General features: G+C 40.0%; 1 protein-coding gene across 1 annotated transcript in view; it reads left to right on the top strand.

Moving 5' to 3' along the window:
- Positions 1-15,217, top strand: part of LOC133623895 (apolipoprotein B-100-like) — a 174,227-nt gene that overhangs the window by 151,667 nt on the left and 7,343 nt on the right. The window contains exons 49-50 of the mRNA XM_072916126.1: positions 20-141; positions 10,118-10,310. Coding sequence (XP_072772227.1) covers positions 20-141; positions 10,118-10,310 — 315 coding nt within the window. The remainder of the gene's footprint in view (positions 1-19; positions 142-10,117; positions 10,311-15,217) is intronic.

The following is a 15,217-nucleotide window of genomic DNA, read 5'->3' as shown; positions in this document are numbered from 1 at the left end:
CCGCTCCACTCCCCTGTAGGATCAGTATGGTAACTACGTCATACAGCATGTTTTGGAGCACGGGAGACCTGAAGACAAAAGCAAGATAGTCGCGGAAGTCCGTGGGAAGGTTCTCCTCCTGAGCCAACACAAATTTGCAAGGTAGGTCACTAACCTGCTCTTCTTAGATTGAACCTAGGATGGGTTTCAATTTTGTTGACTTATCCATGTTGGTACAATGTAGGATACTCGTGTTAAACAATGCCAAGGCGTCAAATCATAAGGTTCAAGCATGGTGCCGAGAGCTTGCACGCAGTATTTGATGCCTCTGTTTGCGGGATATTACAGTCTGGCTGCGTCGTGACATGATGTAAAGCAGGGGTGTCAAACTCATTTTAGCTCAGGGGCCGCATGGAGGAAAATCTGTGCACACGCGGCCCGGACTATCAAAGGGGAACATTATCACAATTTCAGAAGGGTTAAAACAGGGGTGCTCGCACTTTTTCTGCAGGCGAGCTACTTTTCAATTGATCAAGTCGTGGGGATCTACCTCATTCATATATATAATTTATATTTACTTATTTTATGAAATATATGTTTTTGTTAACAAGTTAAAGGTGTTTAATGATAATGCAAGCATGTTTAACACATATAGTTAATATTGTTAAAAAAATTAAAGGTGTTTAATGATAATACAAGTATGTTTAATACATATAGTTAATATTGTTAACAAGTAAAAGGTGTTTAATGATAATACAAGCATGTTTAACACATAGTTAATATTGTTAAAAAATTAAAGGTGTTTAATGATAATACAAGAATGTTTAATACATATAGTTAATATTGTTAACAACTTAAAGGTGTTTAAAGATAATACAAGCATGTTTAACACATATAGTTAATAGTTAACAAGTTAAAGGTGTTTAAAGATAATACAAGCATGTTTAACACATATAGTTAATATTGTTAATAAGTTAAAGGTGTTTAAAGATAATACAAGCATGTTTAACACATATAGTTAATATTGTTAATAAGTTAAAGGTGTTTAAAGATAATACAAGCATGTTTAACACATATAGATTCCTTTCTTTCATGAAGACAAGAATATAAGTTGGTGTATTACCTGATTCTGATGACTTGCATTGATAGGAATCAGACAGTGGTGCTGATAACGTCCGCATTTTCGAATGGAGGAGAAAAAAAGTCCTACTTTCTGTCCAATACCACATGAACTTTCATGTGGTATTGGTTGGTTTTTGGCATCTTATTTGTCCAGCTTCCGTACTCCTTTGTATGCACTTTACAAGAAATACATTGTCGGCAAACTCCGTAGCTTGCTAGCTTGTGCACGCCAGCTTTCTGAGACTCTTATTTTGGTAGCGCAACTGTGCAGTCGGTCTTTGGAGTTTTGACGACAGGTACGGCGCCAGTCTGTTGAAATAAAGTGTTTCTCGCCTTCCTGTTGGTAATTTTAATGAGCTGGCAGCAGCCAGCGTCATCTCAGAAGACCCTCGGGTGCCGTGAATGTCAATCAAGTGACGAAAGTGACGTCATAGTGAAGATTTATGATCGCTCATTTTTAGGACTATTTTTTTAATGCCTGGCTGGTGATCGACTGACACACCCTCCGAGATCGACCGGTAGCTCGCGATCGACATAATGAGCACCCCTGGGTTAAAACCATTAAAAATCAGTTCCCAGTGGCTTATTTTATTTTTCGAAGTTTTTTTCAAAATTTTACCCATCACGCAATATCCCTAAAAAAAAATAAAAAAAAAAAAAAAGCTTCAAAGTGCCTGATTAGAACCATCGTTATATACACCCGTCCATTTTCCTGTGACGTCACACAGTGATGCCAATACAAACAAACATGGCGGATAGAACAGCAAGGTATAGCGACATTAGCTCGGATTCAGACTCGGATTTCAGCGGCTTAAGCGATTCAACAGATTACGCATGTATTGAAACAACCTGAGTGGGATAAAATGTCTATAACTCAGCATCAATACTTGCTCTTGAACAAGTGTAAACTTTAAAAAATAAAATAAAATAAAAATATCTACACACTCCCTTCAGTTGTTTGCCCCCCCCTGACTGCAGTCCGAGCATAATGGGGAGATGTGTTGGATGGTGCGTCGAAAGCCCACTTTACTCACGAGAGATAACTGCTCATCATCCAGAATTATTTCCTCGGCAATGACTCTAGTTATCCCCTGGGCTTTAGCACTGTTCAGCGGCAGTATGTCACGCTTCGCGAACGTTTCTGTCAGTTAGTTGGGTAGGACCTTTTACTTTTCGTCAGTTTTCTTTAGAAATTCTGACCCCGACGCAAGGCCCGTCGGGACGTGCCGCCGCCGGGCCACTGGGGCCCGCCGTCGGTCACGGATCAGAGTGGGGGAAGACAGGCCGAAACCTGCCACCCCCACACCACAAGGCCCTGAGACTTCTGTGTGACCCCGACGTGCGGCCTGTCGGGACGCGCCGCCATCAAGCCACAAGGGCCTGCCGTCAGCGCGGAGCCCGCCGTGCCACACGCGCCCAGTAATGGCGGACGGGCCGAGACCCGCACCCCCACCACAAGGCCCTGAGACTTCTTTCATTTATTCATTACATCTATTAGGCCAAAGCTGCTCATCTTATGGAGCGTATTATGTGTTTAACATTCCTCTGGACATTGTTAAGAGTAGATACAATGCGTCCAGATTATGGCCATTAGGCCTCCTCTAATATTGTATGTTATGGACATTATTGAGAATAGGCATATTGTGTCCTTGTAGTGGAGCCAAAAGGCATATTATACAATTATAATAGACACTATCGAGAAAAAGCATATTGTGTCTTTATAGTGGCATGCTTGTTTTGTTTTCTGCCGCGTTCTCCTTCCTTTTCCGCAGGAACCAGCAATAGGCGTTAACAAAATAAAAGCATGTAAACATCTTACGCAAATGCGCGATAAAAAAATTGTCGGCGTTAATAGATTGACGCGATAACTCGAAATTAACGCATTAACTTGCCCACCCCTACTAAAAATACTTTGTCTGCGTTAGCGCTTATGATCCCTCTGCTGCAGACAATCCATATTATTTGTCATCACAACATCCTGTTTCGGCAGAACTGTTTTGGTGACCAAAGTCTTTTTTCGGCGGCCGTATCTTCGGTGCATCACTAGTCGATAGTGCACAAATAATAGGCTATATATATCCAATCATGCTGTTACGACGTGCAGGTGTTTAATGCCCGTGTGTTTTTGATTTGATGTTCATTGTTCCCTTAACCATTAAAACACCGTCCGTGCCTGGAAAGAGAATGAGGAAGTGTTGTTGTGTGTCTCGGAGTGAAGCATGGAGACAGAAGTGTGTGCACGGAGGAAATACATGTTGATATTGGGTCGGTTGTCAGCAGAAAATGGGCAATAAAAGTTAAAAATAGGGTCAGACTTTGTGTGACTTCTTCTTGAGGCTACACTACTTTACATTACCTCCATTTGTTTTCACGTTAAAAAACTTGTTTTTAAGGTGTGGAGGCTTTAATTTTGCTGTGGTGGTGTGCCATGATTAGTTACATTTAGGGGAAACCCTGAAAGTATTATTTTCATCTAATCTTAGCACGCTCATAATAACACCGAGGTGTGACATGCAGCGAATGAAATGCTGCTAAAAGCTGGATCAATACGGGAGTGTGCAGGTGTACCAAATCTTGTGATTGGGTGAACCTATAAAATGTTTATGAAGTTTTTTTCTTTTTGACCATATCTGGAAAAAAATAGCAGTGATTAATATATATACATTATATTAAAACAGTGTACATAAATTTTCAAACGAAACATTTATGAAACTTTTGGAGAGTGTGGGGCATACTTTCATTTGCAATCTGGGAACGCCTCCAGAATCGAAAATGTTGCAGACAGACTCAAAAAAACGTGTTATATAAGTGACTCTGGAGCAAAATTGACTCAAAATGTACACTAAAGCCTATCTAATACATATTATCGAGACACCAAGAAATGTAGAATAAAATCATCACAAGTCTCCCTTTAAAATTGGGTGAAATTACCGCACAGTGGATCACCCGTGTTTGGGGAAAACTGGTCCAGTTTGATTAAATAAATCAAGGCAACGACACGCTCTGTCATGTCATTGATGATTTCTGTCTTTAATTCGATGAATATCTTCCACTCCTACTTTTTCACTTTCATATTCTTCTTTCCCGTGACTGGAAAAACAAAGTAATGTCCATCCCTAGCTATAAGCTAATGTTGGCGAGTAAAACAAATGTTTTTGGGCTGATCTCATGGGTTCACTGTGACATTTGCATGACAATTAGCTGAGAGACAGCTCTTATTTGAAAACACTCTTAAGTTGAGGTACCACTGTTCTTCTTAATAAATGACCATATGATCAACGAGAGAACTTTCCTTCCGCTTTCTCATGCTCGATGTAAAACAAAACTATTTTGTTCATGAAATAAATCGTAAACAATATCCTTTCTCCAATTCTCACCTGCTTTCAATTAAAACAGTCCTCTTTAAGGAGGTGAAATGTCAGGCAGACTTTATCCTTCTGACAAACGGTACTACTCAAACGATTGCATTATATTCTTCTAATTAGGGGTGTGTTTGCTCCCCATTCATTGTGCTTTGCATCCTAATTGGCCGCCTTTTGAAAGAAGTTACTCTTCCTTCAAGGTTGCCTTTATCTGCTATCCGTTGGGCCTCCTGTACAAGGATACCTTCCTCCCTTAAAGTAGCTATTACTGGTCAGTAATACATTAACATCAGTGTTTCCCTCAGAAAATGTTAGTTAAGGTGGGGACTAGGGATGTGCCGATCCAGGTTTTTGCACTTCCGATTTGATACCGATATTGTTTTTGCACTTCCGATCCGATACCGATACTGACCGATACTGACTGATACTGGCCTATCCGAGCATGTATTAAAGTTTAAAGTTATTTAGCCTACTTAGTTGTCAGAATCATGTTGAAAAGGGTTTTAGTACTCTTGATAACAACTAGCCAGCTGAATTAGGGGAGTTTGAATAATACACAATGGTTGGTAACAAGAAACTGACCTGTTTATTCAAGGATAAACACAAAATAGACAAAATTATACATGACAAACAGAAATGGCATCATTGAAACTAGGGCTGGGCGATATGGCCTTTTTTTAATATTGCGATATTTTAAGGCCATATTGCAATACACGATATATATCTGGATATTTTGCCTTAGCCTTGAATGAACACTTGATGCATATAATCACAGCAGTATGATGATTCTATGTGTTTTGATTGATTGATTGAGACTTTTATTAGTAGGTTGCACAGTGAAGTACATATTCCGTACAATTGACCACTAAATGGTAACACCCGAATAAGTTTTTCAACTTGTTTAAGTCGGGGTCCACTTAAATTGATTCATGATACAGATATATACTATCAGATGTATACTATCATCATAATACAGTCATCACACAAGATACGGTAATCACATTGAATTATTTACATTATTTATAATCCAGGGTGTGGAGGGGGGCGCCGGATGTAAGTGTCAAAAAGACAGCCAAAAGAGTTTGATATGAGAATAAATCTAAAGTTAAAATATAGGGTAGAAGTGCACCCATTTGCAGGAAATGTAGTCTTGATTTTCAAAATGTTCTTTCAAGGCTTGCATGTCTACATTAAAACATTCTTCTTCATACTGCATTAATATATGCTACTTTTAAACTTTCATGCAGAGAAGGAAATCACAACTAAAAAAATCACTAATTTTTTCATACGGTGTTGATCTGGAAATTTTTGCCTCGGCATTTTGATGGTGTGGGCGTGTGGCACCGAATGGAGATAAGCGTCTCGACAGACGTTACAATATTTGAACAATGATGACGAAAACTGTTTATTCTGTCGTGTCCGTGTGTCGGAAATTGTTATGCGCTTATTTTTTTATTTGATTTTGTGCGTGGCATATAATTGCTATGCGCAGAGGACGCTTGAGCAGTACGCAATTGCACAGGCGCGCACCTTAGAGGGAACGTTGGTCACACGGCTGCGCTAGCATCACAGCTAACGTTAGCCATGCTGCTACCTCTCTGCTGGGAGAGGACGTATACATATGTGACGTATGACGTGACAGTATGTGACGTGTGTAAGAAGGTGCGCTTGCTGTCTGTGAGAGGGAGACACAGAAAAGAGTGAGAAGAGCCTGTCGTGTAATGCCAGCAGCTAAAAGCAACTGCGTGAGAATCCACAGACGTGTGGATGTGTTGAAGGTGTGCTGGAAAATGCGGAACGGAAATTAGGGAGCAGCAGAAAAGTGGAATGTATTATTTAAATCGGTGCGTTGGAAAACACGGACCGGAGTTTTTTTTTTAAACTGGATCTGGATCGGCATTTTCCCATGCCTTGCCGATACGCATTTTTTGGCAAATATCGGCGGCCGATCCGATCCAAATATCGGATCGGGACATCCCTTTTGGTGACTCTCCAGGGGGAGGGGACCGGGGAAAGGGGTGGGTGGGTGTAAGGATCGATGTAACTCGGCCTGTCGCCATCACGTCTCCACCTCGTCGCTGCCACCACATCCTGGGGGGCAATAGACTACAGACTGTGGTGAAGTAGGCCGGCTTTGTCGCATGAAGAAGCCGACAACTTTTGGTTGTGTTTTCCGCTCCATTTGCTGAATGGCGATATACGATAAATATCTCTGTATTTTTTCCGTAAAGTAAAAACAAAACAGTCCTAGTTACCTGAGATGCTAAAATAATGACTTACAACTATACGACTAAAGCCATATAAATGGTAAATATAAAGAGAATACAATGATTTGCAAATCCTTTTTAGCTTGTATTCAATTGAATAGACTACAAAGACAAGATATTTCATGTTCACACTGAAATAATGTGGCTTGGCATCGTCTTGCTGAAATAAGCAGGGGTGTCCATGAAAAAGACATTGCTTGGATGTCAACATATGTTGCTCCAAAAGCTGTATGTACCTTTCAGCATTAATGGTGCCTTCACAGATGTGTAAGTTGCCCATGCCTTGGGCACTAATACACCCCCATACCATCACAGATGCTGGCTTTTACACTTTGCGCTTAGAACAGTCCGGATGGTTCTTTTCCTTTTTGGTCCGGAGGACAAGGCGTCCACAGTTTCCAAAAACTATTTAAAATGTGGACTCGTCAGACCACAGAACATTTTTTCACTTTGCATCAGTCCATCTTAGATGAGCTCGGGCCCAGCGAAGCCGGCGGCGTTTCTGGGTGTTGTTGATAAATGGCTTTCGCTGTGCAGAGTAGAGCGGTATAGCTCGGTTGGTAGAGCGGCCGTGCCAGCAACTTGAGGGTTGCAGGTTCGATCCCCGCTTCCGTCATCCTAGTCACTGCTGTTGTGTCCTTGGGCAAGACACTTTACCCACCTGCTCCCAGTGCCACCCACACTGGTTTAAATTTAACTTAGATATTGGGTTTCACTATGTAAAGCGCTTTGAGTCACTAGAGAAAAGCACTATATAAATATAATTCACTTCACTTCACTTCACTACAAAGTCAAATTAATTCATTAATAAGCGTTTGCAATAAGCGTTTGAAAAAAAGAGTTAAAAGTGGGGCCACATGCTGACATATGTTCATCTCATCATGCTTAATTTATTACAGCATTTGGGAATCCTGTAGATGATTTTTATAATGTAAATGTTATATTTTTATCAACATGTGATAGCAGGGACCCTGCCATTCAAAACTAGGCTGCTGCATTACTAATGGTTAATGTAACTATAGCTGGAAAAAAATAGTACAATAGCAATAGGAGAGACTATTCATTCCTGAACACCATGGAGTTCATGTAGGCTTTATAATGCAGTTACATTATTATATCAACTATCGGAGACAGAAACTCTTCATTTAACATAATGTCCTTTGTTTGCTGCTTCAACACTCTACTTTTGTACTCTCTCGTCCCAGGAAGAATGCTTTGCAGAAATCTTTTATTTATAGATCTGTGTCGCTCTGGAATAACCTGCCTCAAATTGAAAGTAAACAGGTTTTTAAAAAGAAAGTAATATTTTATCTGAGTCTTTAAATTAGTTTCCTCGTTGATGATTTGTTTGGTTTTATATTGTGTAGTTATATTTATATGGTAAGTATTATTCTGTGACTGTAAATTGTTTGCTTGTTTTCTTATTGATGCTTTTATTTTTTTATTTTTTTTTTCTGTATTGTGTAGTTATAATTATATGCTTTTACTTGTAATTGTATTGAATTGTGGACCCCAGGACGACTAGTGGGTTGTTGTGGCAACCAGCTAATGGGGATCCTTAATAAAAATTAAAAATAAAATCAAAACACAGCTCAATCAACACAGAAAAAGGTAAAGTGAAATAACTTAGTTGTTAACTGTAGGTCAATAATGCTTGTTTTTCTCTCAGACAGACAGGGCTTTGCCGTCCGTAACACACACACCGCACAGTGAGGTAACGTTACGCTAAAAGCTAATTAGCCTTCACCTCAAGGACTGCGAGCGAGCTGAGCTGCCGCTTATGTTTCTAGAACGTCAACGGGCTCATAGTGATGTTACTAGTAGTTGACTTGGAAGTGTTTATTATAATTTGGGGAGAGTCCGTTGCCTTATGCTTACCTTTCTGCTCACTCCACCAAAGGAGCACTGACTCCATGCACTCTGAATACGCACTGCTGATTGGCTGTTACATGCGCTCTGAATACGCACTGCTGATTGGCTGTTACATGCGCTCTGAATACGCACTGCTGGTTGGCTGTTACCGCTCTGCGTGTAACCAATCAGATGGTTCTGTGGGTGGGACAATGCTGGGTGCTGCAGAGACTTACTGACAGAGGCAGAGGCAGAACTAAGCGGAGCAGCTTGTTAAGACTTTAGTTTAGGCGGTGGCTCTTTGTTGTTAAGGCGGCCGCCTTAACAACAAAGCGCTGCGGGAAATCCTGTAACATTCTAAGGATAAGAAAACGCTTGCAAAATGCGGCTAATGGGAGTCACCAAGTACAGATATAATGTACTAACAGACATGTTCATAACAGTATGTAATATGTACAATATTTACTGTATGTTGGTCATTTTAAGCATTACTGGAACTTATTTCCTCTGCGCGTTTATTTCCGTTCCCATAGCAATGCACTTCCGGCAACAAATGCGTGTTCGTATTTCCGGAAAGAAACATGCGCACACTTGGTAATAGACAGCGAAGACGACTATTTTTGGACAAATGAGGATTCACAACCTTATCTGTTTTAATCTGAATATACGGAGTATGAACTGCTGGTTATAGAAATGAGCACTAAGAGAGGCTGGAACGTTGGAGCACACGGAAGCCAAAAGAGCGACGCCGGCGTGACTTTACTCTGCAAATAAATGGCGTGCTTACCCAAAATAAACCGGAAAAAACACCCCCGGCCAGCTTGACCAAATAGACAACTGTATTAATATTGATCATGATACATGCAGCATATCAAGTAGATATAGATTGAGTTATGTTTCTAATTTGCGTACGTGAGAATGTTCATACCTCGGGGCCTCAGACTACAATATGATATTGAAAACATAAAAAAATATGGCCATCTCCCCTAATCTTTCATTAACTTGTGGATATACAGTACAGGCCAAAAGTTTGGACACACCTTCTCATTTCAATGCGTTTTCTTTATTTTCATGACTATTTACATTGTAGATTGTCACTGAAGGCATCAAAACTAGGAATGAAGACAAGTGTACTTAACAAAAAAAGGTGAAATAACTGAAAACATGTTTTGTATTCTAGTTTCTTCAAAATAGCCACCCTTTGCGCTGATTACTGCTTTGCACACTCCTGGCATTCTCTCGATGAGCTTCAAGAGATAGTCAACTGAAATGATTTTCACTTCACAGGTGTCATAGTTTTGATGCCTTCAGTGTAAATAGTCATGAAAACTAATTGAAATGAGGTGTCCAAACTTTTTGCCTGTACTCTACAGAGCGTGATATCCATTTAATATTCTAAATATTATAAACCATTGCTTTTATTAAAGGTTGAGTCGTTCGCCATTTGAGGTGCCGAGCCCTTTTTATTTTGATTTTGAATGCCTTGGGTGTGGCACGTTCTCCAACTGCTTATTACTGTTTCATTTCCCCACGCAGTAATGTCGTTGAGAAGTGTGTGATTCACTCCTCGCGTGCCGAGAGAGCCCTGCTGATCGACGAGGTGTGCTGCCAGAAGGACGGCCCCCACAGTGCCCTGTACACCATGATGAAGGACCAGTACGCCAACTACGTTGTACAAAGAATGATAGACATGGCCGAACCTGCTCAGCGCAAAATCATCATGCACAAGGTTGGTGAGCTGATTAAATGCAATGTGGGAGTGGCCCAGTGTGCTGGCAGAGATGATATACCTAAATTTCAGTCAATATTTACCGGTATATTCCCCATAATAAATCATGACAATATCATTCATTCACTTATAATGTTTTATGTTTTTTAAGAGCAGACTTAATTAAGACCCACCTTTTTGATTTGACTTTTACCTACCGTATTTTCCGCACTATAAGGCGCACCGGATTATTAGCCGCACCTTCTATGAATTACATATTTCATAATTTTGTCCACCAATAAGCCGCCCCGGACTAAAAGCCGCGCCTACGCTGCGCTAAAGTGAATGTCAAAAAAACGCTGCGCTAAAGTGAATGTCAAAAAAACAGTCAGATAGTTCAGTCAAACTTTAATAATATATTGAAAACCAGCGTTCTAACAACTCTGTCCCAAAATGTACAAATGTGCAATCACAAACATAGTAAAATTCAAAATGGTGTAGAGCAATAGCAACATACCGGTAATGTTGCTCGAACGTTAATGTCACAACACACAACACACAAAATAAACATAGCGCTCACTTTCTGAAGTTATTCTTCATTCGTACCGGTAAATCCTTCGAATTCTTCGTCTTCGGTGTCCGAATTGAAAAGTTGCGCTAGCGTGGCTTCCAAAATGGCGGGCTCCGTCTCTTCGAAATCATCGGATTCAGTGTCGCTGTTGTTGTGCAGCAGTTCTGTGAATCCTGCCTTCCGGAAAGCTCGGACCACAGTTGTGACAGAAATATCTGCCCAGGCATTTACAATCCACTGGCAGATGTTGGCGTATGTTGTCCGGCGTTGTCTGCCCGTCTTAGTGAAGGTGTGTTCGCCTTCGGTCATCCATTTTTCCCACGCAGTTCGCAGTCGTGATTTGAATGCCCTGTTGACACCAATATCCAGCGGTTGGAGTTCTTTGGTTAATCCACCCGGAATGACGGCGAGTGTTGTATTTGTGTGCTTCACTTGTTTTTTGACACCATCTGTGATGTGGGCGCGCATAGAGTCATATATCAACATGGACGGAGCAGCGTGAAAAAAGCCACCCGGCCGCTTCGCGTAAACTTCCCTTAACCACTCGCTCATCTTTTCTTCATCCATCCATCCCTTCGAGTTAGCTTTTATGATGACGCCGGCTGGAAAGGTCTCTTTTGGCAAGGTCTTCCTTTTGAATATCACCATGAGTGGAAGTTAGCATGGCAAGCTAGAACCACAGTGAAGGATGACTTCTCATTCCCTGTGGAGCGAATATTCACCGTACGTGCTCCCGTTCCACAGTGCGGTTCAGTTGCTGTGAAATACGGTAGTAATCCGTGTGCGGATGGAGAGATTGCGTCTTTTTATGACCCGGATCGTTTAGTAGGAGCCATTTTGTGGTCTTTACAGATGTAAACAGGAAATGAAACGTACGGTGATATCCGCGCGTTTTTTCTTCTTCTTCCGGGGGCGGGTGAAGCGCTTCCTGTTCTATGGGGGCGGGTGAAGCGCTTCCTGTTCTATGGGGGCGGGTGCTTTCCTTGGCGGTTGCTTGCGTAGAAGAAGAAGCGCTTCCTGTTCTACCGGGAAAAAAGATGGCGGCTGTTTACCGAAGTTGCGAGACCGAAACTTTATGAAAATGAATCGTAATAAAGCGCACCGGGTTATTAGGCGCACTGTCAGCTTTTGAGAAAAATTGTGGTTTTTAGGTGCGCCTTATAGTGCGGAAAATACGGTAATATTTTTTAAATTTTATTGAAGTCATTCATATTTTACTTTTTATCTTATTAGTTATGCAAAACTTTATTTTGTTCTATTTACCATAATTTCCGGACCATAGGGCGCACCGGATTATAAGGCGCACTGCCGATGAATGGTCTATTTTTGATCTTTTTCATACATAAGGCGCACCGGATTTTAGGGCGCATTAAAGGAGTTATATTTTATTTATTTTTTCTGAATTGAAAACATTTCCTTGCGGTCTACATAACATGTACCGTAATGGTGGTTCTTTGGTCAAAATGTTGCCTAGATTGTTTTACAGATCATCTTCAAGCCGCTTTCTGACAGTCTCTTCCGGATGTGCCGTTTTGTGGGCGGTCTTATTTACGTGGCTCACCTTCGACATGTGTGTGACAATCATTGGTTCTTTAAATTATTTAAAGTGTCAAAAGATGGAGCTAACTGTTTTAATGACATTCACACTTTACTTCAATCAACAACGGAGTAGCATCTCCTCATCCGGAAACAACAACACCGGAAATGTGTCCCGTGAAAAACCGTCTAATAACTAAAGTTCCTTGGGTGAATAATGTAAACTCACTACACCGGTATGTTTTAGCGCTTTCATGGCGAGTTTACTGACAGATATAAGTAAGAACTTTACACTACTTTATATTACAAATGGCAACAGCGGAGGATGAATGCCACATAAACTTCTTCTTTTTCTCTATCCTCTTATCGACTACAGTGTCGGCACGAAATACAAAGGCGGATGCACGCAATTTTTCAGGATTTTTGCAGATCCCAAATACAGATCAGCAGGTACCAGAAGGTTAGAAATGTTGCTTTTGCATAATATTGCGAAACAAAACGCCAGATATGTCTTACCTTATACACACACCATAATCATACTTGTATGTTGAAGTGCATCAAACGGTACAGCCTACAGTTATCTCTCATGTTTGACTGCCATCTACTGGTCACACTTATCATTACACCATGTACCAAATAAAATTGTTTCGAGGTGGGTAAGCTCAACCAAACTTATTCCTTACATTATTATAAGGCGCACTGTCGAGTTTTGAGGGGAAAAAAAGGATTTTAAGTACGCCTTATAGTCCAGAAAATACGGTATTTATTTATTCTTTATTCCTACTCATGGTTCTTAGTATTTTACACAATTTATTATTTTTTACTTTCCAGTGTTCCTCAGAGGGAGCCATATGCATCAGGGGTTATTGGCCGTGCTGTGGGGGCGCTTTGTGTCAGTGTCCTGGTGGCCGTAGTCTGATGACCTTCTGGTGCAGATGGCTCCTGTGATAGTGTTTACTCACTAGGCACCTCTGTACTCAGCTTTGTACTCATTTGTTCGATTGTTATCAATCGATCAAACTTTATTTATAAAGCGCTTTTTATACATAAAAGAAATGCAACATTAAGTGCTTTACAGACTTAAAAAAAAATACCCGCATGACCCACATCCCCCAGCGAGACACACACACACACACACACACACACATACATACAAGCGATGCTGGGGGATGTGGGTCATAGGGGTATTGTTTTTAAGTCTGTTATGCACTTAATGTTGCATTTCTTTTATGTATAAAAAGCGCTTTATGAATAAAGTTGATCGATTGATAATGTTGCTGACATTATCATGATATCCTAGCAAAGTTTTGAAATATATCCAACTGAGGCATAAACACTATACGGTTGTTTAGGGTTATAACGACTTGGAGGACTTGATTATGTCGACCGGTCATTTAAGTAGCAGATCATCACAGATAGACTGAAATGCCTTATGGATTATATTATACGTACATTGTCTCTTCTTAACTTCTGTTTAGAGGTGGGTGAACATGTACGTTGTAATAGTTTGTTTGGTTCTGCAGCCTGTTCGGAAGCACATAGAGATAATTGCTAATTTAGCATCCCTATGAACGTCGTCATTGTGACAGATTTATGGCCATAATCCTGAAGCGACAATAATATTTAAGTTTATATTTCAGCCAAACCGTTTCCCTTAAGGTATAATGTTGAAAGAACATTTGATTTTCCCTAGTTTTTGCCCAATTGTTATGGTTTATTTTTAAATAATTCCAAAGCTGCATAGCAGTCTTGATATGGCTTCAGTACGGAAAAGATATTAAACACTTTTCTTTCCCCCTTGGATCAATCAACTTTTTTTTTTTACCTTTTGCATACAAATTTTGGACATTTTAGAATATAAACACATAACTATTAAACATTAATTAACTGAATTGCAGACATCAATGAAGTCTCAAGTTTATTGTTCACACGTGATGAGTAACTAGTCATCTCTACATATGTTGGAAAATATGAATAATCTTTTTTTTTTCTAACTAATTACAAACATACTTGAATTGCGTTTTCGTTGGTGTGTCTCTTACACACACACTCAGGCTCTCGTAGCCAAAGTTATTACTGGTGAGTAATACATTAGGATTCTAAAGATGATTAAAAAAAGAAACGCTTGCAAAATGGGAGTAACCAAGTACATATATAATGTAGTAACAGACACATTCATAACCATTTTTCTGTATTTTGGTCATTTTAAGCATTACTGGAACTCATATCCTCTGCATTTATTTCCGTTCCCATAGCAATGCACTTCCGACTTCCGGCAATAAATGTGTGTTCGTATTTTCGTAAAGAAACGTGCGTCTTCTAATCGTGGCAGACTTGGTAATAGACAGCGAAGACGACTATTTTTGGACAAATGAGGATTCACAACCTTATCTGTTTTCATCTGAATATATGGAGAATGAACTGCAAATGTGGAACTTGGAGCCAAGCTACTTGAATGGCGTTCTTACACAAAATAAACCGGAAAAAACACCCCCGGCCAGCCTGACCAAATAGACATACAGGTAAAAGCCAGTAAATTAGAATATTTTGAAAAACTTGATTTATTTCAGTAATTGCATTCAAGAGGTGTAACTTGTACATTATATTTATTCATTGCACACAGACTGATGCATTCAAATGTTTATTTCATTTAATTTTGATGATTTGAAGTGGCAACAAATGAAAATCCAAAATTCCGTGTGTCACAAAATTAGAATATTACTTAAGGCTAATACAAAAAAGGGATTTTTAGAAATGTTGGCCAACTGAAAAGTATGAAAATGAAAAATATGAGCATGTACAATACTCAATACTTGGTTGG

This window comes from Nerophis lumbriciformis, linkage group LG26 (genome assembly GCF_033978685.3).
Source record: "Nerophis lumbriciformis linkage group LG26, RoL_Nlum_v2.1, whole genome shotgun sequence".
Classification (NCBI taxonomy): Eukaryota; Metazoa; Chordata; class Actinopteri; order Syngnathiformes; family Syngnathidae; genus Nerophis; species Nerophis lumbriciformis.
Note: the sequence above shows the minus strand (reverse complement) of the source record. Positions and strands in the feature narration are given on the sequence as shown.